This window comes from Pristiophorus japonicus, chromosome 1 (assembly GCF_044704955.1).
Source record: "Pristiophorus japonicus isolate sPriJap1 chromosome 1, sPriJap1.hap1, whole genome shotgun sequence".
Lineage (NCBI taxonomy): Eukaryota > Metazoa > Chordata > Chondrichthyes > Pristiophoridae > Pristiophorus > Pristiophorus japonicus.
Genome location: NC_091977.1, coordinates 369,732,908 through 369,758,421, shown reverse-complemented (window position 1 = coordinate 369,758,421; position 25,514 = coordinate 369,732,908). Strand labels below are relative to the sequence as shown.

General features: G+C 45.4%; 1 protein-coding gene across 1 annotated transcript in view; it reads right to left on the bottom strand.

The window, feature by feature from the left end:
- Positions 1-22,707: 22,707 nt before the first annotated feature.
- Positions 22,708-25,514, bottom strand: part of kcnv1 (potassium voltage-gated channel modifier subfamily V member 1) — a 42,404-nt gene continuing 39,597 nt past the window's right edge. The window contains exon 2 of the mRNA XM_070874998.1: positions 22,708-23,216. Within this exon, the coding sequence (XP_070731099.1) occupies positions 22,708-23,216 (509 nt within the window). The remainder of the gene's footprint in view (positions 23,217-25,514) is intronic.

Sequence of the window (25,514 nt, the reverse complement as noted above, 5' to 3'; positions counted from 1 at the left end):
GCAAAAAAGAGAGCGGTCCTCCTCACAGTCTGCGGGGTATTGACCTACAGCCTCATGAAGAATCTTCTGGCTCCGGTGAAACCCACAGATAAGTCGTATGAGGAGCTGTTACACTGGTTTGGGAGCATCTTAACCCGAGGGAGAGCGTGCTGATGGCGAGGTATCGGTTCTACACGTGCCAGCAATCTGAAGGTCAGGAAGTGGCGAGCTACGTCGCCGAGCAAAGGCGACTTGCAGGACAATGTGAGTTTGATGGCTACCTGGAGCAAATGCTCAGGGACTTTTTTGTACAGGGCATTGGCCACGAGACCATCCGATGGAAACTTTTGACTGTAGAGACACCGACCCTCAGTAAGGCCATTGCGATAGCACAGGCGTTTATGTCCACCAGTGATAACACCAAACAAATCTCTCAGCACACAAGAGCTAGCAATGTTCATAAATGAACTGGAACTGCGTTTGCGAGCAGAAATGTACAGGGCAGAACCCATGAGTTTGCAACTGCCAGCAGGCCGCAGGTGATCCAGATGACTCAGAGTCCCCAACAAAGGATTAATGAAAGGCGATTCACACCTTGTTGGCATTGTGGAGGCTTCCATTCAGCCTATTCATGCCACTTCAAATGGTATGTTTGCAAGAGCTGTGGAACAATGGGGCACCTCCAACGAGCTTGCAAATGAGCTGCAAGCTCTGCAAAACCTGCTAACCACCACGTGGCAGAGGAAGATCGGTCCATGGTGGATCAAAGCAATTTCGAGCCTCAGAGAGAGGAGGCAGATGCTGAAGTACACGGAGTGCACACATTTTCGACAAAATTTCCACCTATAATGCTGAACATAAAATTGAATGGCTTACTCCTAGCCATGAAACTGGACACTGGCGCTAGCCAATCCATCATGAGTAAAAAGATGTTTGAGAGACTGTGGTGCAACAAGGCACTCAGACCAGCCCTGAGCCCCATCCACATGAAACTGAGAATGTACACCAAAGAGCTTATCACTGTCCTGGGCAGCGCCATGGTCAAGGTCATGTATGAGGGCATGAACTGCCACTCTGGATTGTCCCGGGCGATGGCCTCACACTGCTTGGAAGGAGCTGGCTGGGCAAAATCCGCTGGAACTGGGATGACATCCGAGCGCTATCACATGTCGATGAGGCCTCATGTACCCAGGTTCTTAACAAATTTCCTTCCCTCTTTGTGCCAGGCATTGGAAACTATTCCGGGGTGAAGGTGCGGACCCACTTGGTCCCAGAGGCACGACCCATTCACCACAAGGCGCGAGCGGTAGGGAGCGGTAGGGAGAGAGTGGAAATCAAGCTGGATAGGCTGCAACGCGAGGGCATCATCTCCCCAGTGGAATTCAGTGAGTGGGCCAGCCCGATTGTTCCAGTACTCAAAAGTGATGGCACGGTCAGGATTTGTGGCGATTATAAAGTAACTATTAATCGTTTCTCACTACAGGACCAATACCCGCTACCTAAGGCAGACGACCTATTTGCGACGCTGGCAGGAGACAAGACGTTCACCAAGCTCAACCTGACTTCGGCCGATATGACCCAGGAGCTGGAGGAGTCATCGAAGGGCCTCACCTGCATCAACAGGCACAAGGGACTGTTCATCTACAACAGATTCCCATTTGGAATTCGGTCGGCTGCAGCGATCTTCCAGAGAAACATGGACAGCTTACTCAAGTTGGTACCACACACGGTGTCTTTCAGGACGATACATTGGTCATGGGTCGGGACACCGTCGAGCATCTACAAAACCTGGAGGAGGTCCTCCAGCAACTGGATCGCATAGGGCTGTGGCTGAAAAGGTCGAAATGAGTCTTCATGGCAACAGAAGTGGAGTTTTTGGGGAGAAAGATCGCGGCGGACGGCATTCGGCCCACAGACGCCAAGACAGAGGCTATCAGGAATGCACCCAGGCCACATAACGTCATGGAGCTGCGGTCGTTCCTGGGACTCCTCAACTATTTTGGTAACTTCCTACCGGGGTTAAGCACCCTCTTAGAGCCCCTACATGTGTCATTGTGCAAAGGTGAAAACTGGGTATGAGAAAAAAACCAAGTAATTGCTTTTGAGAAAGCCAGAAACATTTTATGCTCCAACAAGCTGCTTGTATTGTACAACCCATGTAAAAAACTTGTGCTAGCATGTGATGCATCGTCGTACGGAGTTGAGTGTGTATTACAACAAGCTAACATTGCGGGGATGTTGCAACCTGTCGCCTTTGCTTCCAGGAGCTTGTCTAAGGCCGAGAGAGCCTACAGCATGATTGAGAAAGAGGCATTAGCGTGTGTGTTTGGGGTAAAGAAAATGCATCAGTACCTGTTTGGCCTCAAATTTGAGCTGGAAATCGATCACAAGCCCCTCACATCCCTGTTCACTGAAAACACGGGGATAAATACTAATGCCTCAGCCCTCATACAAAGGTGGGCACTCGCGCTATCAGCGTATAACTATACCATCCGCCACAGTCCAGGCACCGAGAACTGTGCGGATGCTCTCAGTCGGCTGCCATTGCCCACCACGGGGGTGGAAATGGCGCAGCCTGCAAACTTGTTGATGGTGGCGCAGCCCGCAGACGTGTTGATGGTCATGAAAGCGTTTGAAAATGATAAATCACCTGTCACGGCCCACCAAATTAGGACTTGGACCAGCCAAGATCCTCTGCTGTCCCTAGTAAAAAACTGTGTACTGCATGGGAGCTGGGCCAGCATCCCCGTTGAAATGCAAGAACCAATCAAGCCATTCCAGTGGCAAAAGGACGAGCTGTCCATTCAGGCAGACTGCCTGTTGTCGGATAACCGCGTAGTGCTACCAAAAAAGGGCAGGGAGACGTTCATCTCGGATCTCCACAGCACACACCAGGGTATAGTAATGATGAAAGCGATAGCCAGATCCCACGTGTGGTGGCCCGGTATCGACTCTGACTTAGAGTCCTGAGCAACGCGCCCAGAGAGGCACCACTAAGTTTGTGGTCCTGGCCCTCCAGACCATGGTCGAGGATCCATGTCGACTATGCGGGCCTGTTTCTCGGTAAAATGTTCCTGGTGGTGGTGGATGCTTTTTCAAAATGGATTGAATGTGAAATAATGTCGGGAAGCACTGCCACCGCCACCTTTGAAAGCCTGAGTGCCATGTTTGCCACCCACAGCCTGCCTGACATACTGGTCAGTGACAACGGGCCATGTTTCACCAGTGCCGAATTTAAAGAATTCATGACCCGCAATAGGATCAAATATGTCACCTCGGCCCCGTTTAAACCAGCCTCCAATGGGCAGGCAGAGCGGGCAGTACAAACCATCAAACGGAGCCTTAAACGAGTCACAGAAGGCTCACTCCAAACCTGCCTGCCCCGAGTACTGCTCAGCTACCGCACAAGACCCCACTCGCTCACAGGGGTGTCCCCAGCTGAGCTATTCATGAAAAGGATGCTTAAAACCAGACTCTCGCTGGTTCACCCCAACTTGCATGATCAGGTAGAGAGCAGGCGGCAGCAACAAAATGTAAACGATGGTCGCACCACTGTGTCATGGGAAATTGATCTGAATGACCCTGTGTATGTGCCAAACTATGGACACGGTCCCAAGTGGATCGCGGGCATGGTGATAGCTAAAGAAGGGAACAGGGTGTTTGTAGTCAAACTAGACAATGGACAAATTTACAAAAAGCACCTGGATCAAACGAGGCTGCGGTTCACAGACTGCCCTGAACAACCCACAGCAGACACCAACTTTTTCAAGCCCAAAACACACACCCAAAGGATCAACAACACCACGTCGGACCATGAAATCAAACCCATCACGCCCAACAGCCCAGCAAGGTCAGGCTCACCTAGCAGCCCTGCAGGGCCAACAACACACCAGCCCAGCGAGGGCACAGCCAACACACCAGAACAGACATTTGTACCGAGGCGGTCCACCAAGGGAAAGAAAGGCTCCCGACTGCCTCATCTTGTAAATAATTTTCACTTTGACTTTGGTGGGGGGAGTGATGTTGTGTATCTGTAAAGCATGCGGTCCCATATTCCGCCACCAGGGAGCTCATTCCTTGAAGTCCCAAGGGATCCCAGCATCCTTTGGGAGCACTGTATATAAGCCGGCCCCTAAGGCCTGCTCCTCACTCTGGAGTGTCTTAATAAAGATTGAGGTCACTGTTACTTTAACCTCCCTGTGTGCAGTCTCATCTGTGTTAGGAACACAAAAATATCTTCATCTTTAAATTGAATTGCAGTGGAAAATGTGAGCATCTGTATGTGTCCCATCCATCAGATGCGCACCATGTCTGACAATTAATATTTTCTTCTTTGCAGAAGAAATTGGCCCACAACAAGAGGGAGAGAACTAAAACAGGAGGAGGTCCACCAAATCTGCACCAACTGTCTCCCCTGGAACCGAGGGTTGCTGCCTTGCTGACTCACACCGGCAGAAAAAGAATCAGCTCTGCACAAGCTGAACCCATACGCGAGGGTGAGGGTGAGTCATTAAAATGCATAGTCGCCCTTCAAATCAACCTGCTGACTGGCCTGCTACGCGTGAGACGACTCATGTCACCCATCCTGCCCTCTCTTGTGCTGCTAACCAGTTGACTGTTCTGTTGTCTTTTGCAGAAGAAGAAGACACTCCTCAAGATCTTGAGGATCCAGATGTGCGCGCTCCAGACCAAGGTGGGTGGGGGCAGGAGGGGTCCATGGAAATGTATGCTCAGGAGAATGCTGACCGTGATATGGATCAGGACATAGCACAGGGCATCACACTGCCAGAACCCTCCATGAGCTCCTTGGCAATATTTCATGGGTTCACACCTTCCGAGGTCACGGGCCCGAGTGGCGATTTGGAAATACATTTTGGGTCACCCAGTCACCCACCGTCCCAGCCTGTGCCTTGCACTGGAGGGGTGCCACTAGGCAGATCCACGGCGAGGGGAAGGAGAAGCCACCCAGTCTCTCCTGAGAGGCAGCCCTCAGCAGAGGTTAATCAGGGTGTTTCATTGGGTGAGGAGACCAATGCCCTCACAAGATCACTCGTGGCGGCCGTCAGTGGGGGCGTGATGAGGTCGCGACACTGTTGTGTGAAATCTCTGCACTAAGACGGGAAGTGAGAAGGGGCATTTCAGTGGGTGTGCAGATGTTGGCAGATGCCATAGGGAGCTGGCTTCTGCAATAAGAGCACAAAGGCCGGAGACTCAAATGCCACTCCCACTTCACTCCATGCACCAGCCACCGGTCAGACCCAAGCCGGGCCCCCAACCCCCCCCACCACCATCAATGACCCTATGAGGAAGTGCACTTTCCCCGAGATGTGGGTGAGGGATGGATGCAGACTTTCTTTCTTGTTGTTGCTCTTGTTGTTGTTGGTGTTGATGTCGTTGAAGTGCACTGTAAAATTTCCAATAAAAGATATTTTGCATCAAAATTGAATCATCCTCCATTAGGACCACGCAACATTTAGGGACAACTGTAAATATTAAAAATCCCTCACCCCTACAGTCATGCGTGCCTGCCGCCCCCATCCCTGGCGGGAGGGCTAGCCGGTGCGTTCTGCAGTCGGCAAAGTAGGACTGCTCTATTTTCAGTAGCTGATTTATCTTTCATTTATTTGTGATGATGTTATGCAGCTGGTGCTGAAGATGTTGTAATGTTGTGCTGAAGATGTTGTAATGTTGTGCTGATGTTGTGAAGGTCTTTAGTGCTTTGGAATCCTCTAACTCACCTTCCCCCCACCTCCCCCCCACCCCCCATCTCTGGCTACCTGCGCTGATTTCTTAAATGTAGGTAAGGTTTTTCTGTGCCTACAAAAATGGCCACATACACTGGCCTAAGTTAGTTTGAAGTAACTTTCAGCTGACCAAATTTGCTTCTATGGCCAGAAGAGGCGTAAGTGGCTTGTCACGCCCCCTTATGGAGAGAACAAACTAAACTAGGAAAAAAACCTAACTAACTGACTTACATTGGAGCAAGTTAAATTGGGAAATTTGCGATTTTTAAGTTACTCCAAAAAAAGCTACTTACTCCAAAAAGAACAGGGCAACTCTTAGGGAAATTTGGGCCCATTGTGTGGATTCAGTTCAATCTAGTCAACCAAATGCACAGTTTGTTATAGCATTAATGGAGCTATCTTCAGGGTGGATGGTCCCAAACAAACATTGCACAAAATGTTTTTTATTAATAAATACACATAAAACATTGTAATTCCTCCTATTTTATCTGCTTGTTTCCACACTCAAATATCTTTTTCAGTCAGGAGACTGGGCTCTCCCTGCTCTCCATTGGCACCACCAACAATGCCAGTGCATGATCAAAATGTAAAGAAACATGCCTGGAGAGAGCAGCAAGACACTCTCCAGTTTTCTTTTTCCAAAGGTTCAAGCTGAGTTGGGGAAATGCTTTCATCCAGCTTCCCCAGGTTTGGCCAAGCTTCAAATGTGAATTCAAATTTCTTTAGACGTCCAATAATTTAACCTTTTAACTGATAGGCTACATCTTCTCATGCATTGTATTTTATACTTCCAAGCATCTGAATTCTCATAGCAGAGTCTATTGTAGGTATAAGTTGAGGTGTTAATTATTTTATTTGTTTTACATGTTTATCCAATCTATCCTGACTGTTGCAACCAGCAATGTCCTAATTTCCCTATTTTAAAAAAAATGCGTGGACTGTCCGTTAGCATGTTGATTGGCTTTTGTTAAATGTTAATCTGCAGCTAAATATATGAATGCTGCAATGCCATTTAGCTCCATCTAAGATCAAGTTGCAAATGATTAATCAATGTTATGTGATGTGATGTTTTAGTCACTAGTAAACAAAAATTTTCCCTCAATATATCTGATGCTAACAGAGGGCAGGTCACACAGGATGATAGCATCTATTCTGACACAAAGCAGGCCTCAAGATGATTTTCAGGTCTAGTTAAAGGATTGCCCTAATGATGCACAGCACAATTAAGGCAATACATCAGAATTTATATTTATTCTGAGCATATCATAATTATTGCAACTCCATCTACGTATCCTGTTTCAATATGAAAGGAATCTAAAGTGGAATACAGGGTATAGCTATCGAGGTCCTTTAGGAAAACACTACAAGTATGGACTTGGTCATCTTTTTCCTCATTCACAGATGTATTTTCAGCATAAGTGCATGAGTAACTTGACTGAGTTTGACATTCTTTTCAGCATCAATATTTATATTTATCCATCCTATAATGAGCATACAATATGATTTTAAATAACTGAGAAGCATAACAATTTGATAAGATCACATGATGCTTTAAATACAATTTTGAATCCCATTTGCAATAGCTGTAAAATTTTGTGGGACGTGTTTTCCATTATTGGTGCCCATGGAGTTTGGTGTTAAAAGGGACATAAAACTGGGGAACAACCGACAGCTGTATGATACACTGGGGAATAGCACATGTCCAAATGTTCTGTCCTGTGACATTGAAATAAGGTATCCTGGAAGGATAGTGTAACCATAAACTCAACTAGGCTGACCTCCCGAGCAGCAGGGTCTTTCCTTCAGGAAACATCCCACTTTGACTCTGGTGATGTAGGGGTCATTTCCATCTTCCGGTGGGGAGCCTTGCCAGTCAAGCAAATTAGTGCATGATTTTTGGATGATTCATTTTACCTAATGAAAAAAACTACATGTGCAACCCTGTCCCTTAATTTCCAGCATGTGCTCCTGGCAGGAAGTGAAATGTCAAGAAATTACTGATGTAGCCTTTTATCAGCTTGCCAAATATCACAAACCAGGGACTGAACTGGGAATTGAATCTTGGTGGTACTGCACCAAATGACACATTTCAAACAAATGCATTCTTGCTAAGGCTTAAGAATGATCAATTTAGAAGAACTATTTTCTAGAGGCTCTATAAACCAATGTTGAGCTGCATATAAGAGACATATTGCTTTGTAAGCACAATAAATGTAAATTAATATTTTATTATTGCCACAAAATAACTTTTCTGCATGTTTAGTCGGGATAAATGGTTCTTTCTCTGCTTGGTAACCAGTAACTAGTGGGGTGCCGCAGGGATCAGTGCTGGGACCCCAAATATTTACAATCTATATTAACGACTTGGAAGAAGAGATTGAGTGTAACATAGCCAAGTTTGCTGACGATACAAAGATGGGAGGAAAAGCAATGTGTGAGAAGGACACAAAAAATCTGCAAACTGACATAGATAGACTAAGTGAGTGGGCAAACATTTGGCAGATGGAGTATAATGTTGGAAAGTGTGAAGTCTTGCACTTTGGAAGAAAAAAATCAAAGAGCAAGTTATTATTTAAATGGAGAAAGATTGCAAAGTGCCACAGTACAGTAGGACCTGGGGGTACTTGTGCATGAAACACAAAAGGATAGTATGCAGGTACAACAAGTGATCAGGAAGGCCAATGGTATCTTGGCCTTTATTGCAAAGGGGACGGAGTATAAAAGCAGGGTAGTCTTGCTACAGCTATACAAGGTATTGGTGAGGCCACACCTGGAATACTGCGTGCAGTTTTGGTTTCCATATTTACGAAAGGATATACTTGCTTTGGAGGCAGTTCAGAGAAGGTTCACTAGGTTGATTCCGGGGATGAGGGGGTTGACTTATGAGCAAAGGTTGACTAGGTCGGGCCTCTACTCATTGGAGTTCAGAAGAATGAGAGGTGATCGTATTGAAACGTATAAGATTATGAGGGGGCTTGACAAGGTGTATGCAAAGAGGATGTTTCCACTGATGGGGGAGACTAGAACTAGAGAGCATGATCTTAAATTAAGGGGCCGTCCATTTAAAACAGAGATGAGGAGAAATTTCTTCTCTCAGTGGGTTGTAAATCTAAGGAATTGGCTGCCTCGGGAGCTGTGGAAGCTGGGACATTGAATAAATTTAAGACAGAAATAGACAGTTTCTTGAGTGATTATGGGGAGCAGGTGGGGAAGTGGAGCCGAGTCCATGATCAGATCAGCCATGATCTTATTGAATGGCGGAGCAGGCTCAAGGGGCCGTATGGCCTACTCCTGTTCCTATTTATTATGTTCTCATGTTCTTATTTATGCTGCTAACTGTCCCTCGAAATCTTGAAGCTAGAGCACATCTAATAATCAAACCATTGTGCTCAAGGAAAGTTACAAAACAACCAAGTGGTAACATTAGTGGACCAATAAAGGCTTTCTATCTCATCAGCTGACTGCATTCCTTTCAGAGAGATAAGCTAATAGAATTGTTTTTGAAAAAGTGTAATTAGAGTGTTAGGGGCTGAAATTACCCACCGCTGGAAATGGAGCGCACTTCCCCCATTTCTAGTGCTAGAGTTTCCACTTTTTTAGCATGCATAACGTCCACTTAACGTCCATTTTACCGCTGAAATTACGTATAACGCCCAGATAGCGCCCATTTAGCCACAAAATGGAAACTGACGCCCATTTTTCGGACACTTATCGCCGAGCGTTACTTTCTCCATAACCTAACGCTGGGAAAAAATAATACCGCCTGCCCACTTTTTTTGGGTGGAATCATTAGAATGGACTAAATCAACGGCCATAATATCGCCCAGCGTTACTTTCTGCATGTAATTAACGCTGAGATTCAATAATACCGCCAGCTCACTTTTTTTGGCGTGAAAATCACATTTGCCAAAACTAACGCCCAGGAGATCACCCAGCTTCACTTTCACCACCTCGCACACATCTCGCCCAAGATATTGCTCGCCCAAAACACCGCTCAGAAAAAGTGGAACTGTTCTGAACGAATCACAGCGGTGTCGACGCCACTTTTTAAATCGCAGGTCGCTTCATTCAAAAGGCTGCTTCAACTTCGGGAGAGTTTGGATTAACTCTGGAATTCTTCTCAGGTGACGTGACCATCTCAACAGACATCTTTTCAGAATCTGGACTATTGGGGGTTTACTCTCGGTGTATTTTAATGAGGAAATGATTGCTTCTGATCAATCGTTATTATACTTTCATTGCTATGGGGCCAGCCATTTCTCAGCCTGCATCGATTAATACGCAGATGCTACAGAGTGCAAATGGCTCAGTGTCTGATGCACATCATTATGTGCCCAATTTAAGACGTGCAAGAATGAGGACAAGGTCCAAACCATACATACCCCGCACTTACAGGGAAAAGAGGTCTTACCTCGACATGTCCGAGCACACCTGCCTTCGGAGACTACGCTTCCACAAGGTGGTGATCAATGAAATATGTGAGCTCATCAGGCCACATATGCAACCTGCCATCAGGACATCAGTGTCGATCGAGGTCAAGGGCAGCGCAGCACTGTCTTTCTACGCGTCCGGTTCCTTTCGGGACTCCGCAGTCGAGATTTCTCCTCTGTCTCACCATGCCACCCATCATTGCATTAGACAGGTCACAGAGGCCCTGTACACATGAAGGATGGACTTTATCAGCTTCCCCATGACTATGGAGGCTCAGACTGACAGAGCTGGAGCATTTTACCACATTGGTAAGTTCCCCAGGGTGCAGGGAGCAATACAGAACACTCACATCGTCATGCGGGCACCTTCTCAGGACCTAGAGCTTTTTTGTAACAGAAAAGGATTTCACTCCCTGAAGGTCCAACTAGTTGTCGACTACAACCAGATCATAATGGCAGTGAATGCCAAATGTCCGGGCACCTTCGATGAGGCTCACATCCTGTGTGAGAGCACTGTCTCTGATATCTTTAAGAGTCAGCCACAAGGACAATGCTGGATTCTTGGTGATAACCGATATGGCCTAGCCACCTGGCTGATGAGCCACTTGGCTGATGACCCACCTGCGTGACACCCACACTAAGGCCGAGAAGCGATACAACCAGAGCCACAGAGACACACGCAATGTGGTCCAGAACACAATAACTGTGCTTAAGCAGCGCTTCAGATGCCTGGACCACTCAGGAGCGGAGCTACAATACAACCCTGAGCATGTAGCTAAATTTGTGGTCGTGTGCTCCATGCTGCATAACCTGGCTATCAGGAGGGGCCAAGAATTGCCTGAAGGGACTGATAGTCCACCTCAGGAGAGAGAGGAAGAGAAGAACGAGGGGCTGGACGCTGACCTAGGGACAGACAATCAGGCTGGCTATGCAACCATGCCCACGCCCCCCTCCAGACCGCAGGAAAGGGCCTGTGGTGGCTACATAGCTCAAAGACTCTTACGTGAGGAGCTGATATCTGAACGATTTGCCTGAAAGAACGTTGCTGTGAGTGACAATGCTGACACACTGCTGTGTGTGTGCAGCTCAGACATCACCTTGGTGCCAGTTAAAGTTATTAACCCTTTCATGTTAAGGAATCACCAGTGTATAATGGTCCAGCTATCTGAGACAATGCGCAACAAGGTTATGTTCAATAAAAACATTTTTAGACCAACATTGGTCTGAAATCATAAGTATCACGGGCAAAAACATCTCACCCCCGCCCACACCCCACTTTTTCCACCATTGACATCAATCAAATGGTCAACATGCCCAGCAACACAGAATACAAAGGCAAAGCAGGAGGGTGGAAACCCCCCCCCCCCACCCATATATTACAACAAATTGCATACACCCAGATGGAGATATAACACAGCCATCACCTGCAGACATGCACCTCACTTTCCTTCCCCCCTCCCCTTCTTCTCCCCACCTCTACCCCTTCCCCTCCTCGCTCCACGCTGCTTGGCCGAAGAGCTCCTCAGGCGGTGCCTCATTGGGGGTGATAAAGGCAGAGGCTGTGGTTGCACTAGTACAGGAGCAGGGGGTTGCCAAGGGGGAAATATTCTCGGATCCAGAAGCAGGACCTTGGTCCTGCCTCTCGTCTGTCATTCGCAGTGGTGGTGCGGAACCTAGAGGTGGAGTGCCACGCTCCGGGACCACTGGGAGGCCTGTGTCAGCAGTGTTCCTGGCTATCGCCTCCAGGATCTCCGCCATTCGCGGAACGTACTCAGTCATGGTGGTCAGCTGTCGGGATATGCCCCCCAATGCATCAAGGAGCTGGTCACCAATGTCTACAGTCCTCCTGGACAACTGTACCATCTCTCCGCTCTCATGTCGCACTCGTGGACCAGACCTGCCGCGTCCACGAAACTTCCGCGGGGTCAACGCCATCCTGGAGGCAAATGGGGTGCCCTGTGGCAAGGTACTTGGGGCTGGTACCTCCAGCTTGGAGGTGGGAATGATTGGAGGAGCACTAGATGGCCTTGGGGTGGAATGACTTCTGGAGCGTGGCGATGCAGGTTCCTCGAAGTCCGTGCTCTCATCCGTAGAGAACAGACCCAGTGGATTGATGGGCGAGAATCGGAGCTCCTCACCAGATGTAGGATCGTCCGCCGAGTCCAGCCCCGTGCCCCCACCTTCTGGCCTCTGTGGTCTTGCCTGGGGCCGGGCTGCTGGCTGAGCTGCAAAACACAACTGAAATTATTAGAGGAGAAGGGGGTGCTAGAGTCACAAGGTGCACAACAAAAGCACCACCGCTATCAAGATCATTACAGACATCACATTTCATGACCATCAACACATTTGCATTACAATGATTTTCATTAGGCCAGCATTATTTCTTGGACAATTTTAGAAATCATCTATCATATATGATTGTTCGGATATAAGTGGGTGTGGCATCTATTGACTTTACATCACGCAATGGTGTAAACTTTACTCACGTCGCTTCACTTCAGGGTCTGCAGATGCTTGTGTGGCTGTCCGGGGGTGCTTCCCCATGAGTGCGAGCACCCGCTCCTCCATCTCAGTGATGTTGCTGGGGACTGGTGGCCTCCCACCCGTTCGCCTCTGCACAGACCTCATCGTCAAGAGCTTCTTCTGTAAAAGGTGACAGGACGACATGGCATGTGATCATTGCGTGATATCATTGCTAGGTACTGTCACAGAGATTGATACAAACATATATGACAGATGTAATCATGATGATTATGATAATTATCATTCTTTAACTAAAGACGTGCACCGTGACTGCAGGCTTTGAGTAAAACATTCCCGGTAAAAGTGAAAGACCTCACATCTGATTATAGTCACTCATGATTGTTACAAATCAAATTATATAAATATATAAGTACATGTAAATAAATGTAATACTTACTCTTGCGGATCCCACAAGGTCGTTCCATCGTTTGCGGCATTGGTTGCCCTCACGCACCTCTTTGGTTGCCGATGAGACCACCTCTGCTATCTCGGCCCATATCTTCTGATAGGACTTTGGGGTGGACTTCCCACGCCCTCCCTGTGTCAAATCACTCCAGTGTGACTCGACCTCCTGCAGAAGGGAGGCATTTGCCTCATCCGAGAACCTCCTCGCTCTTTTGCGCCCTCCAACGTGCTCCTCTCCCAGCTCACCGCTCTCGCCAGCGTCAGTCTCCACAGTGTGCTGTGATGCCTCCTCCTCTCCCTCCATTATAGGTCAAATTCGGGCAAATATGTGGCTGGTAACAACTAATTTTTGTTTCCCTAATTTGCTCTAAAGCTCTAAACTCTCCCTCCTTCCTCCCAAATCAGCCACGCTACATCCACACATGCCTTCAGTCCCTCTCAGTTCCCTCTGTCTCTGTCTCCTCTTCTGCGCATGTCATGATGACCTTTGACCTCCTGAATCGTGGGAATCGAGCGTTGCCATGCCATTGCTAAGGACGGCGACACGTTACAGCAGAAGGTCAGAGAGATTTAACGCTACTGTCCATTTCATATTGCTCGCGGTAACACCCAATTTAAAAAATGGAGACTAGGGGTTTTGAGATTGGGCGATCTGAAAACCCATTTTTACCGCCCACGCCAGAAATACCGCCCATTTTTGGGCAAGCTGCACAAAAATGTAAAATCTAGCCCCTCGTGTTTTGCCGCCGTAGTGGTTGAGGTAGCCTCTTGAGTGAAATTCCACTCTTCGGCTTTTATTTTTCAGACGGACCGCAAGTCGCTTATAATGGGGGCAGAAATGCGGCGGTAAGCACACTGGAGGGACGGAAGTTGGGCGAGGTGTAGTGTCCGTCGCTGTCAGTCATCAGTGTAGCCATTACACGAAAAGTTGGCGTGGACACTGATTTCCGGTTGTCACAAGTTTCAAAGAAAGTGTCAATTTCCGCCCTTAGTGTTATAAGACCAGCCACAATTCAAGTGTTTCAATAGTATTTCTGCATAGTATATTAATTCAAAATCTAATAGCATCTCTCTTAAACATGCATGTATATAAAATAAGCAAATCTGTTTGGTGATTATATTTTCATTCTAAATCCAATTTACTATCAGGTGACCTACTCATTTTCCAGCTCTGAAAATTACACAAAACACCTCGGCATTCATGGTCCTTGTTACATTCTTCACCACTCCCTTAATCCTGTATTAAAGAACATGCAAAACATTCAATCAACTTCTATTATTGATGACACACTGATAATCCAGACTCAGAAGGTGCTATGAAATCTTACTGCAGACCAAAGTGCCAATGTGACAGAGGTGGTTAATTTAATAGCAAGTATAACAATTGCTTTGAATTCATTTCTCACCTAAGTGTCAACCCATGGTGCCTTGCTTTAAAGGTTTACTAACTACTACTACTGCAAATTGCTCCCATACTGACCTCAGCAAAACTGATGGTAGGCTGCAGTTGTTCATAATGGGACCTTTGAGATGCTCATGGCTGGCGACTTCTGGGTGCTAGAGCCTGTGAGGACCTAGCTTCAGATTGTCGCACCTCCGGTACTGCTGATATCCTGGGCATTGGTTGACGTGGCGGCGAGAGTCCAGACATGCTGACATCCTGAGGGAGGCAAACAGGTACCATTCCCATAGTGCCACTCCCACTCCCATGGGACACTGACTCATGAATCCCACTGACCTGCGGGAGAGTAGGCTTGAGGAGATCAGTGGTGCGCTGACTGCTCCTCTCAGTGCTGCCCACCAGTCTTTCCAAGGTGGAGCCCAGAGTCTGAATGGCATCTGTTTGAGCTGCAAAGGCTAGTGACTCAGATTCTTGGGCCGTGATCTCACCAACTGCAGCGAGACAGGGAAGGCTGGGGGACGTGACGGGTGACGAATGCGCTCCTCGCTCCAGCTGTACTGTATGAATAATCTTCCATTGATGAGGCTTGTTAAGCCCGCCCTGTAAGGTTCCCGGTCAATTAAACTGAAGCTGGTCTGAAGATGCCATTTGATGATGCATCATCAGCTGGTTTCCTGAAAGGGACCATGGCCACATTCAGTTGTAATGTCAATGTTCTACAGCATTGAGGAGCTGCAAACACTGACAAGCATTGCACAAAGGTGCAAGGCTGCACCCTAGCTTTCCCATGACTCCTTCCAGATGCTTATGGAGGGAGTCGCAACACAGCACCCATTGGAAGGGAAGAGACCCTCCCCAGGAGACCAATGCAGCTTGGTTGCACATTGCACAGGAGGGCACAAGCAGGGATGTCGTCAGGAGGACCAGGCTGAGTGGCGCAAACCTTTTAATGATCTCAGTAGATCAGGAAACATTATTGCAAAGCCACACTCAACCAACATCATCTTGCTGTGCCACTTATCACATCCCCATCACTCTGTCTTCCCTGCTCCTGCACATCCTTACACACACAAACGTACCTTGCACCTCTACCCATCCCTCTCTATCTACATTATCACACCCCATCTCACTACCCACACCTCACACTCATCATCATCCTTGTCCAATCATACCAGCTAACAACACGTACGGTTAGGCACTTGGGTCTTTTAGCCAATGTTCATGTAGAATTTCTGCGAATGTGTTGTCAAACATTGAAATCTTTACTTTGAACACTTTGTGTTCTTGGACAGATTTGTGTGAACCTTTGGAAGTGCCTTAGTGAGTTGTAGTGAGTGGTGATGTTTAAGGGTACCCCCTGCAATGGCGATGAGTCTGAAGCAATGGCTTGGTCATTGCAGGGATGCTTTATGGTGCCAATGTGGGGTGGTGCCAACCTGGCACATCATGTGGCAGCCAGGGTGTACAGCATGAAGTGAAGTAAATCTGGCCATGGTGTGGCCATCCCTGGTGTCCCGGGCAGCAATGTGGTCGGGTGCTGATGCCCTTGTCCTGTGGAGTATCATGTGATTGCGAAGAAGTTTGCTGTTGTTGGTGGTGGTGCTGGTGTGTTTAGTGATGTTGGTGTTGGGGTTGATCGAGGTGGTATTCTGAGGACCAAGGTAAGATTTTCTCAAGGGCACCGATGCTGCTGGAATAGATGACAGCTGAAGTTGAGATGACAGAAGCGATCTGTCAAGGATGAGAGAGGTTGCTCCAAGGAGGCAACAGTGGATAGAGGGTTTACTCCAAACACTTCCAAACTGCATACAGCTCAAAATGTCTTCCAAATCCTGAAGGCTCCAGACTCTGAGATTGGAAAGTGAACAACTGTGAAATGGTAGCTTTTATACCACTTCTGCAACTGTCAACAAGTTAAAGCAAAGGAGAGTCATTGAGAACCCGAGACACTTACCTGATGTGAAGGCCAAACATCAGGAAGCTGCTGAAAAACTTGGAAAAATGGTAAGTACCTGATAAAATTCTTTTAAAATTCCTCTAAACTACCTCTTAATGATTTCAATTGACTGGCCTGCTGCTTGGTGTCGGGTCTGTGAACCGCAGCCAGACCTGACACTTTAGAAATTGACAAGGAGGCGGGGTTAGAGCGGGATCCCACTCCGCTGTCAATCACGGCCATTTTGACAATGGGCCCGCCTCCAAACCTGCACTCATCGGGCTGGTAAGATTCTGGCCTTGTTGTGGGATCCCAATTGCAAAGTCCCTGGAGGTGGTTACATGTCCATATCAGAATGCAGAGTGGTGATGCCAAGCGGGATGACAGTACATAAGCTGAAAGTGGACTTTTTCATACTTTTAGGCGTGATGTGGCAACTCCTTGGCAGGCGTTTCAATATCTCATGCAATTACTTGTGTGCTACAAGGAGTATTTCTTTCAATGTTGGACCCCTGAATACCGCATCTCTGTCCTACTGAGCAGTGCTGGGAGAGGACCTCATCCACGGGCGAGGCATCTCCTGGCTGTCCTTGACACCACTTCCTGATTGTGCTCACTTATGCTGGGTGCTTCACCATGTATAGACCCCTCTAACTCACTATTGTCTGAGATATCTTTTGCAGGGCTAGGTGCTAAGAAGGACTTAGCGGGAAGGGACAAGAGTTAGCATGGCACTGACAGATTGGACATTAGCACCTGCCAAAGGGAGCAAGCTATCTTAGATCTGGTCCTGTGTAATGAGACAGGAATAATAAATGATCTCCTAGTAAAAGATCCTCTCGGAATGAGTGATCACAGTATGGTTGAATTTGTAATACAGATTGAGGGTGAGGAAATAGTGTCCCAAATGAGCGTACTATGCTTAAACAAAGGGGACTACAGTGGGATGAGGGCAGAGTTGGCTAAAGTAGACTGGAAACACAATTGAGGAATAGTGGAGGACTTTTAAGGAGCTCTTTCATAGTGCTCAACAAAAATATATTCCAGTGAAAAAGAAGGGCGGTATGAGAAAGGATAACCAGCCGTGGATAACCAAGGAAATAAAGGAGAGTGTCAAATTAAAAACCAATGCGTATAAGGTGGCCAAGGTTAGTGGGAAACGAGAAGATTGGGAAAATTTTAAACGTCAGCAAAGAATGACTAAGAAAGCAATAAAGAAAGGAAAGATAGATTACGAAAGTAAATTTGCGCAAAACATAAAAACAGGTAGTAAAAGCTTTTACCGATATATAAAACGGAAAAGATTGACTAAAGTAAATGTTGGTCCCTTAGGAGATGAGAAGGGGGATTTAATAATGGGAAATGTGGAAATGGCTGAGACCTTAAACAATTATTTTGCTTCGGTTTTCGCAGTGGAAGACACAAAAATCATGCCAAAAATTGCTGGTCACGGGAATGTGGGAAGGGAGGACCTTGAGATAGTCACTATCACTAGGGGGGTAGTGCTGGACAGGCTAATGGGAGTCAAGGTAGACAAGTCCCCTGGTCCTGATGAAATGCATCCCAAAGATGGCGGAAGTTATAGCAGATGCATTCGTTATAATCTACCAAAATTCTCTGGACTCTGGGGAGGTACCAGCGGATTGGAAAGCAGCTAATGTAACGTCGAGTGGGGAAAATGCTTGAAGCTATCATTAAGGAAGAAATAGCGGGGCATCTAGATAAGAATAGTGCAATCAAGCAGACGCAACAATGGATTCATGAAGGGGAAATCATGTTTAACTAATTTACTGGAATTCTTTGAGGATATAATGAGCATGGTGGATAGAGGTGTACCGTTGGATGTGGTGTATTTAGATTTCCAAAAGGCATTCGATAAGGTGCCACACAAAAGGTTACTGCAGAAGATAAAGGTACGCGGAGTCAGAGGAAATGTATTAGCATGGATAGAGAATTGGCTGGCTAACAGAAAGCAGAGAGTCGGGATAAATGGGTCCTTTTCGGGTTGGAAATCGGTGGTTAGTGGTGTGCCACAGGGATCGGTGCTGGGACCACAACTGTTTACAATATACATAGATGACCTGGAAGAGGGGACAGAGTGTAGTGTAACAAAATTTGCAGATGACACAAAGAATAGTGGGAAAGCGGGTTGTGTAGAGGACACAGAGAGGCTGCAAAGAGATTTAGATAGGTTAAGCGAATGGGCTAAGGTTTGGCAGATGGAATACAATGTCGGAAAGTGTGAGGGCATCCACCTTGGAAAAAAAAACAGTAAAAGGGAATATTATTTGAATGGGGAGAAATTACAACATGCTGCGGTGCAGAGGGACCTGGGGGTCCTTGTGCATGAATCCCAAAAAATTAGTTTGCAGGTGCAGAGGGTAATCAGGAAGGCGAATGGAATGTTGGCCTTCATTGCGAGGGGGATGGAGTACAAAAGCAGGGAGGTCCTGCTGCAACTGTACAGAGTATTGGTGAGGCCGCACCTGGAGTACTGCGTGCAGTTTTGGTCACCTTACTTAAGGAAGGATATACTAGCTTTGGAGGGGGTACAGAGACGATTCACTAGGCTGATTCCGGAGATGAGGGGGGTTACCTTATGATGATAGATTGATTACACTGGGTCTTTACTCGTTGGAGTTCAGAAGGATGAGGGGTGATCTTATAGAAACATTTAAAATCATGAAAGGGATAGACAAGATAGAGGCAGAGAGGTTGTTTCCACTGGTCGGGGAGACTAGAACTAGGGGGCACAGCCTCAAAATACAGGGGAGCGAATCTAAAACCGAGTTGAGAAGGAATTTGTTCTCCCAGAGGGTTGTGAATCTGTGGAATTCTCTGCCCAAGGAAGCAGTTGAGGCGAGCTCATTGAATGTATTCAAATCGCAGATCGATAGATTTTTAACCAATAAGGGAATTAAGGGTTATGGGGAGCGGGCGGGTAAGTGGAGCTGAGTCCACGGCCAGATCAGCCATGATCTTGTTGAATGGCGGAGCAGGCTCGAGGGGCTAGATGGCTTACTCGTGTTCCTAATTCTTATGTTCTTATTTTCTTATAACCTTCAGAATGCAGTTTGAAGTTGTCAGGCTGGCTGAATGTGCAATTTAACTGAGGTGAACGAAGGGGTACCAGTAATAGACAGACACACATTCTGGTAAACCTATGCTGCATTCCTCCAATATATCCTTCCTAAGGTGTGGTACCCAGAACTGCTCACAGCTACTCCAAATGTGGTCTTACCAAGCCTTTGTACAGCCGCAGCACAACCAGGGCTTTGTATAGTTTCTATCCCCTTGTATTCTAGTCCTCTAGATATAAAGGCCAGCATTTCATTAGCTTTTTGATTATTTTCTGTACCTGTTCATGACATTTTAAAGATCTATATACCTGGACCTCCAAGTCTTTTTGGACCTCAACTATTTTTAGCTTTTCACCATTTAGAAAGTACCTTGTTCTATTCTTTTTAGGTCCAAAGTGAAGCCCTCACATTTGTCTACATTTAAATCTATTTGCCGCAATTTTGCCCATTCAGTTAATCTATCAATATCCCTTTGTAATTTTATGCTTTCATCTGCACTGAAACAGTGCCGCCTATCTTTGTGTCAATGGCAAATTTGAATATGTGGCTTTCTATCCCATCATCTAAGTCGTTAATAAATACGGTGAATAGTTGAAGTCCCAACAGTTGAGGTCCCTGGGACGCCACTAGTACATCCTGCCAAGTAGAGTACCTACTCATTATCCCTACACTCTATCTCCTGTCACTCAGCTAATTTCCTAACCAGGTCAATAACTTGCCTTTAATTCCATGGGCTTCAACTTTAGTTAACGGTCTCTTTATCAAATGCCTTCGAGAAGTCTATATAAATAACATCCATAGACATTCCCCTGTCTGCTACTTTAGTCACCTCTTCAAAAAATGCAATCAAGTTTGTCAGGCATGACCTCCCTTTTACGTTTCCATGCTGGCTTACTCTGATCAGTTAAACATTTTTAAGGTGTTCAGATACCCTATCCGTAATTATAGACGCTAGTAATTTCCCGACAACAGATGTTAAGACTAACTGGTCTATAATTTCCTGGTTTCCCCCTCTCACCTTTCTTAAATATGGAGTGACATGCACAATTTTGTAATCGAAAAGAATGGTTCCTGAATCGAGGGAACTTTGGAAGATTATAGTTACAGCATCTGCAATATGCTCACCTACTTCCTTTAAAACCCCGGGATAGAAACCATCCGGTCCTGGGGATTTGTCGCTCTTTAATGCCATTATTTTTTTCATTACTGTTATTTTGCTTACGTTTTGTCCTTATTCAATATTAGTTTCTTTAGGATTTCCAGCATGCTATCCTGTTCCTCTACTGTAAATTAGCCTTTAATTGACCTCAGGATCTATGCAGATTACTTTCCCACAGGGTTTATATGAGCAACAGCCTTGAAAAGACAGACCAGGATTTGGTGTGGAGAGTGTTGCACTGAGCGATCGTGTGCAATAGGTTTTTAAACAAATTCAGGGACTCCCAGGCCGCCTGGAACTTTTGCGGCTTGGAAGAGTCAATTTTCCACCTGTATGTGGAGCCTGAGAGTATGCAATCCCTCTTCCACTACTTGAAGGGGTTGTTCCTCAACTTCTGACTGCACTTCAGTCCTATGCTCCTGATCTTCGGTTACCCGGTGAGGAGGAGTGGAGTGGGCAAGTCAGAGGATCTCTCATGAGTTTGCTCCTGGGCCTGACCAAGGTGGCCATCAAAAGGTCCAGGCAGTGCATGGTCTAGGGTACTGCCCATCCCGACTGCCTGCCTCTTTTCCATGGCTGTGTCCGTGCCTAGGTGTACCGAGAGAGGGAGCACGCGGTGTTTATTTTTACACATGAGGCTTTCCACGACCAGTAGGCTCTGGAGGGACTGGAGTATATAATCGACCCGGCCAACAACATCATAATTTAGGATTTTAATTTACCAATCAAAATCGGACCTTTTTGTTTACACCCCTTTATAAAGAGGCTCGATTGTCGATTTGATTCTGCTTGGTGACACATTCACCCCACGGACCAGTCAAAAGAGGAATGACAGGCCAGGTTCGCAACTAAAGATTACAACCATGCTCCAGACCTCAGAATACCTATGTGCAATGTCACAAGAGACCACCTAGCCTATGTAAAATATGTGGGAACCTGCTAGGTTGTAATTTTATGACATCCTTTTCAGAATGCATGATTGAGATGTATTTTGGCGCATGCCTTTAAAGCTTTTTGTATGGCGTCCAACTTCACTTGATCTGAAGCTCTTCTACTTTTGCAAAAAAAAAACTTTTTTGCATTCTTAATTTCAGATAAGATAACAGGAAATATGGCATATTAATTATTTTATTCAGACCAAGAAAAACAAATTCTGGAAGGTACAGATGTATTTTACAGCCAATGTAACATTACTTCGCATCATTATTCAATTTTACAAATTCCAAAACGTGTTTTCTAATACAAGCTTCAACCTGCACAGAGAGTTTATTATGTCTCGCAGTTTACTTTTAGATAATTTATTTTTGATTTACAGCATTTGGTCGAGGGTTAACACATGCACTCAGCAGTCACGGAACAAAGGACAGATAGATAGTACTTGGTATTACATTAGACCTTTGATATCTGTGCTGGTTTATAAATTCTAGTACAAAACTATCTTCTATTAATAAACAATTCCTGAAAATATTAGACATGAAGACATCAAAGTAAAATGCTAACAATGATTCATTTAAAAATTCCAATAAATAACAGATATATAATAAATAGTTCAGAAACGTAATCTTGGATCTATTTAATTCAGTGTGTGTTCATCTCAGTTGTGGATGTTCATTCCCAGTTAAAACGCCCAGTAAAATTGAACAATTTTAAATTTGAAAACATTTATGGGCTACTTTACGAGGACACTGCAACTTCCTCAAATAATTATTTACAGATATGTTAGATTACAAAAGCAGTCTTGCAAATACCAGAAACTGTTTGTAAATCTGTCAATAAAATCCAAGATCTTGTGACTATGAACAGGCTGGTTTCCGTCAGAGAGATATCATCACAAGTGGTAGTACAGTTATTGAAATTTACAAATCATTTTGGTGTTTTCAGTAAGACTTAGATTGAAATTAGGACCAAAAATCTTAATGTTTGTTTCTGAGATCAGTATACTGAGCAACTTTTTGAGATACTGCAGCTTTTCATAAGGCTTATAAATAACTGGCTAGCTTTAGTCTTATACGCTACATTAATTAACACTGGAAAAAGTAACCAGGTAGGTCACCACATGTCATCGCCAGCACTACTTCTGGTACTTGCCCTTTCTCTGTTCCTGATCCGTAACACTTCCATAATGCTGCGAGCATAAATATCTCGCAAATTAATGTTGACCACAGAATCAAAAGCTGAATTCTTGGTGAGCTTCTTCAAAGCATCACGGTGTCGAAGGGCTGCGTCTTTCATCTTCAGAGTAAAGTAACAAGAGGAAAACCTGTCGTTTATAATAGCTATGGGTAATGATAAGACCAGTATGCCAGTCAAAATACATAAAAAAGCAATTATCTTCCCGATAGTAGTTTCGGGTCGGATATCCCCATAACCCACAGTGGTCATGGATGTTGTTGCCCACCACCATGCACAGGGAACACTAGAAAACGTTGTCTCTGGGACAGTGTGCTCCACAGCATACTCCACTGTTGAGAAGATAGAAATGCCCACGGACAGGAAAAGGAGGAGTAAGCCAACCTCTTCATAACATAGAGCGACGGTCATTCCTAGAGATTTGAGACCTGTAAAATAACAAACAATAAACCAGTAATGGTGAAAAGAATACTCCAGATATTATACCTGCTAATTCCACACTCTGATCCAATGAATGGTCCACCTGATGTATAATGTTGTAGGACACTACTGCTATTGATAGTTTCATGACTGGGAATGAGAAATGCTATGTGAGTTTATTGCTGAGCTGTGGAAGTTTATTGCTGTGTGGCATAGATGTATTGTAGGAGTTTCTTGGTGGCTTGGAATTGATGTTATAATCAGGACTATTTGGATATACATTGTGATAAAAGCAAACAAGCTGAGATAACTTTAGGTGACAAGCAATAAGGTGTTGGAATGCTCTTTTCTTTCATTGCAGCAAAGACCTTTTCAGTGCTTTGCAAACAGAAACAAAATATATTAGTTAGCAACAGCAATACTCCACTTGTGTGAACCATGGGCCAGTTTCAATTGGGGAGACATTTTCAGAAATGACTGCTTTCTTGTATACACCTTCCACCTCAACATGTTGAAACAATAGTTTTCCATTTACTTTACTTTTTGTAGGTATTTGTGATTTCTCTGAGATCTTTATGAGAGGTTGCTCTTTGTGCATCTTACTGGGTTATTTCTCTCCCACCCCAGAATTTTCTCTCTCACTTAATCACTTGCAACTACACTATCCTCAATTCAGAGGATAACAGTGACTCCAGAGGTATTATTAATATTCTTGGTTCACATATCAAGAGATGTGCTTGTAGAGTGGGAAGACACTTCCCTTGCACATTGTCAGACTAGAATAAATTTGGAAGAAGCCTAAGTTTAAATCTGGGTCTATGAATCCAATACTGTTGCATTGGGGGTGCAAGATAGTCACTTCCTCCCTGTGAAGTAGAATATTGATTTCCAGAAGAAAAGCTAACTGGAGAAGTCAAGAACAAGATATTGCACCTGCTATTTATTAAATTTTTTTTTGCAGAATTTTAGAACTCGTTTTTCAAGCTAAAAATGTAGCCAAAACTATCAGATTATATCACTCGGTCATTGTGATACAGCAACTGTGCAAATAAAGCAAATATTTTCCACCAAAACAGCCTACACAGGTGTGATAAAGCAAATTATCCCTTATACATCTGAAGAATTTGTCATAGTACAGATATTAATTTGATTGCATGCGTAGTTGGCACATGCGTTTAATTATCCTGTTGGCTCTCTCTCGCCATACATTGCACTCAGCTTGATGTGTGCAAACACACAGCACAACCAGTTGGCCAATTTAATTTTCATGCTCGAACTGCAGGAGAGTGCGTATGATCTCTGCAGACATTGGGCTCAATTTTCCCCAGTTATCGGCGCCGTTTTTTTGGCGTGTGTTGCTTTTTTTGGCGTAAATTAAAATATCCAAGTTTCTCTAAAGTTTCTGCACCAGCGTAACTCAGTTAGGTACGATTTTTTAAGGTTAGTATTTTTTTGCATCATAGGGGCGTAACCTGATGTCTGCGCCAACTTACAATTTTTCTAGGACTGGGTATGTGACCACTCCTGAAAAACCTTCTGGGCACTTAAGAAAAACCAGTGCACATTAAAAAATCAGCACAGAAAGACGCCATTGTTTTTATGCAAAGCTTTGGAGGGAGTCAAGAAGACAAAGAATATGCAACATGAAACTTAATTTTTTCAAAGTCAAAAGGGAGAAAATGGAAGTCCAATGCAATTCTTTAATTTTAGATTTTTTTCAAAGTACCATGTTACCCCAAACGTCTCCTCACCGGGCTTGAGGGTCGGTTGGCAGAATCGTTCTCTCACCCGCACATAGAGGCTCGGGGCTCGGCTTCAAAAGAAGCCCGGGGAGGGGGTGGAAGCCGAACTGAAGGGATGAGGACCCTTAGACATACAGCAGCTTCAAAAGAAGCCTGGCAGGGGGTGCCTGTGTCCGGGCAAGGGAACTATTCTGCTGGCCGACCCTTGAGCTCGGTGAGGAGACATTCGGTCGGTGGTGGGCTGGTGCTTTGAAAAAAATCAAAAATTAAAGAATTAGACTTTGTGGTCCCAAATGTCTTAATTGAATGCCTAGCTTCCCGTTCTAAGCAAGCCTATTGTACATGTGCAGACCAGGGTGTGGTCCATACTCGGGCGTTGATCTTGGGGAGAGAGAGAGAGGAAAGAACGTTTGCGTGCTTTGTCCTGCTGTTTTGAGCTTGTTGCAAAGTGTAAGGGATGGTTTGCAGGGGGTTAGCTTTCCCTTCTGACCTTATATGAGCGGTTCCGAATCGCTCCCACACCCTTGGTTCTAGACACTGGAATTATGAAGGGACTGTGACAGA